Below are 381 nucleotides of genomic sequence, written 5' to 3'. Positions count from 1 at the left end.
GAGACTTCTATCTCCCGCATGTGCAGATACTTTCCTGTATACGTAGACGTGTGCCTATGTATCGAGGTGTATTGTCCCGTGTATCTACATCCGATATAAATATCTCTGCATACGCCTGACAGAACTTCCTTTTTTCTTCCCCTTCCAACCCTNNTCTCTTTTTCTTGTTCGTCTTCTCCTTCTTCTGCACTCTGCTTTCTTCATAGAGTTGTATATCAAGGCAGGTAGAGTGAGAGATGGAGAGATGTATATAAGCCAGACAGCGAGATACGCGGAATCTTTGCCTCTTCATCTTGATCAGCCTCTGTCTCATGGAGGAGGCCCTAGAGAACAGCAAAGGAAGCGCCGTGTCTATACAGCTCATCGAGTAGGTGAAGGGAA

General features: G+C 45.9%; 1 protein-coding gene across 1 annotated transcript in view; it reads left to right on the top strand.

The window, feature by feature from the left end:
* Positions 1-203: 203 nt before the first annotated feature.
* The window catches only part of CSUI_009180 (uncharacterized protein), a 6,299-nt gene continuing 6,121 nt past the window's right edge, over positions 204-381 (top strand). Inside the window, exon 1 of the mRNA XM_068069296.1 lies at positions 204-367. Coding sequence (XP_067918728.1) covers positions 245-367 — 123 coding nt within the window. The 5' untranslated portion in view covers positions 204-244. The remainder of the gene's footprint in view (positions 368-381) is intronic.

Source organism: Cystoisospora suis, assembly GCF_002600585.1.
Source record: "Cystoisospora suis strain Wien I chromosome Unknown contig_5382, whole genome shotgun sequence".
NCBI classification, from domain to species: Eukaryota; Apicomplexa; class Conoidasida; order Eucoccidiorida; family Sarcocystidae; genus Cystoisospora; species Cystoisospora suis.
This window is presented reverse-complemented; position numbering and strand designations above follow the sequence as displayed.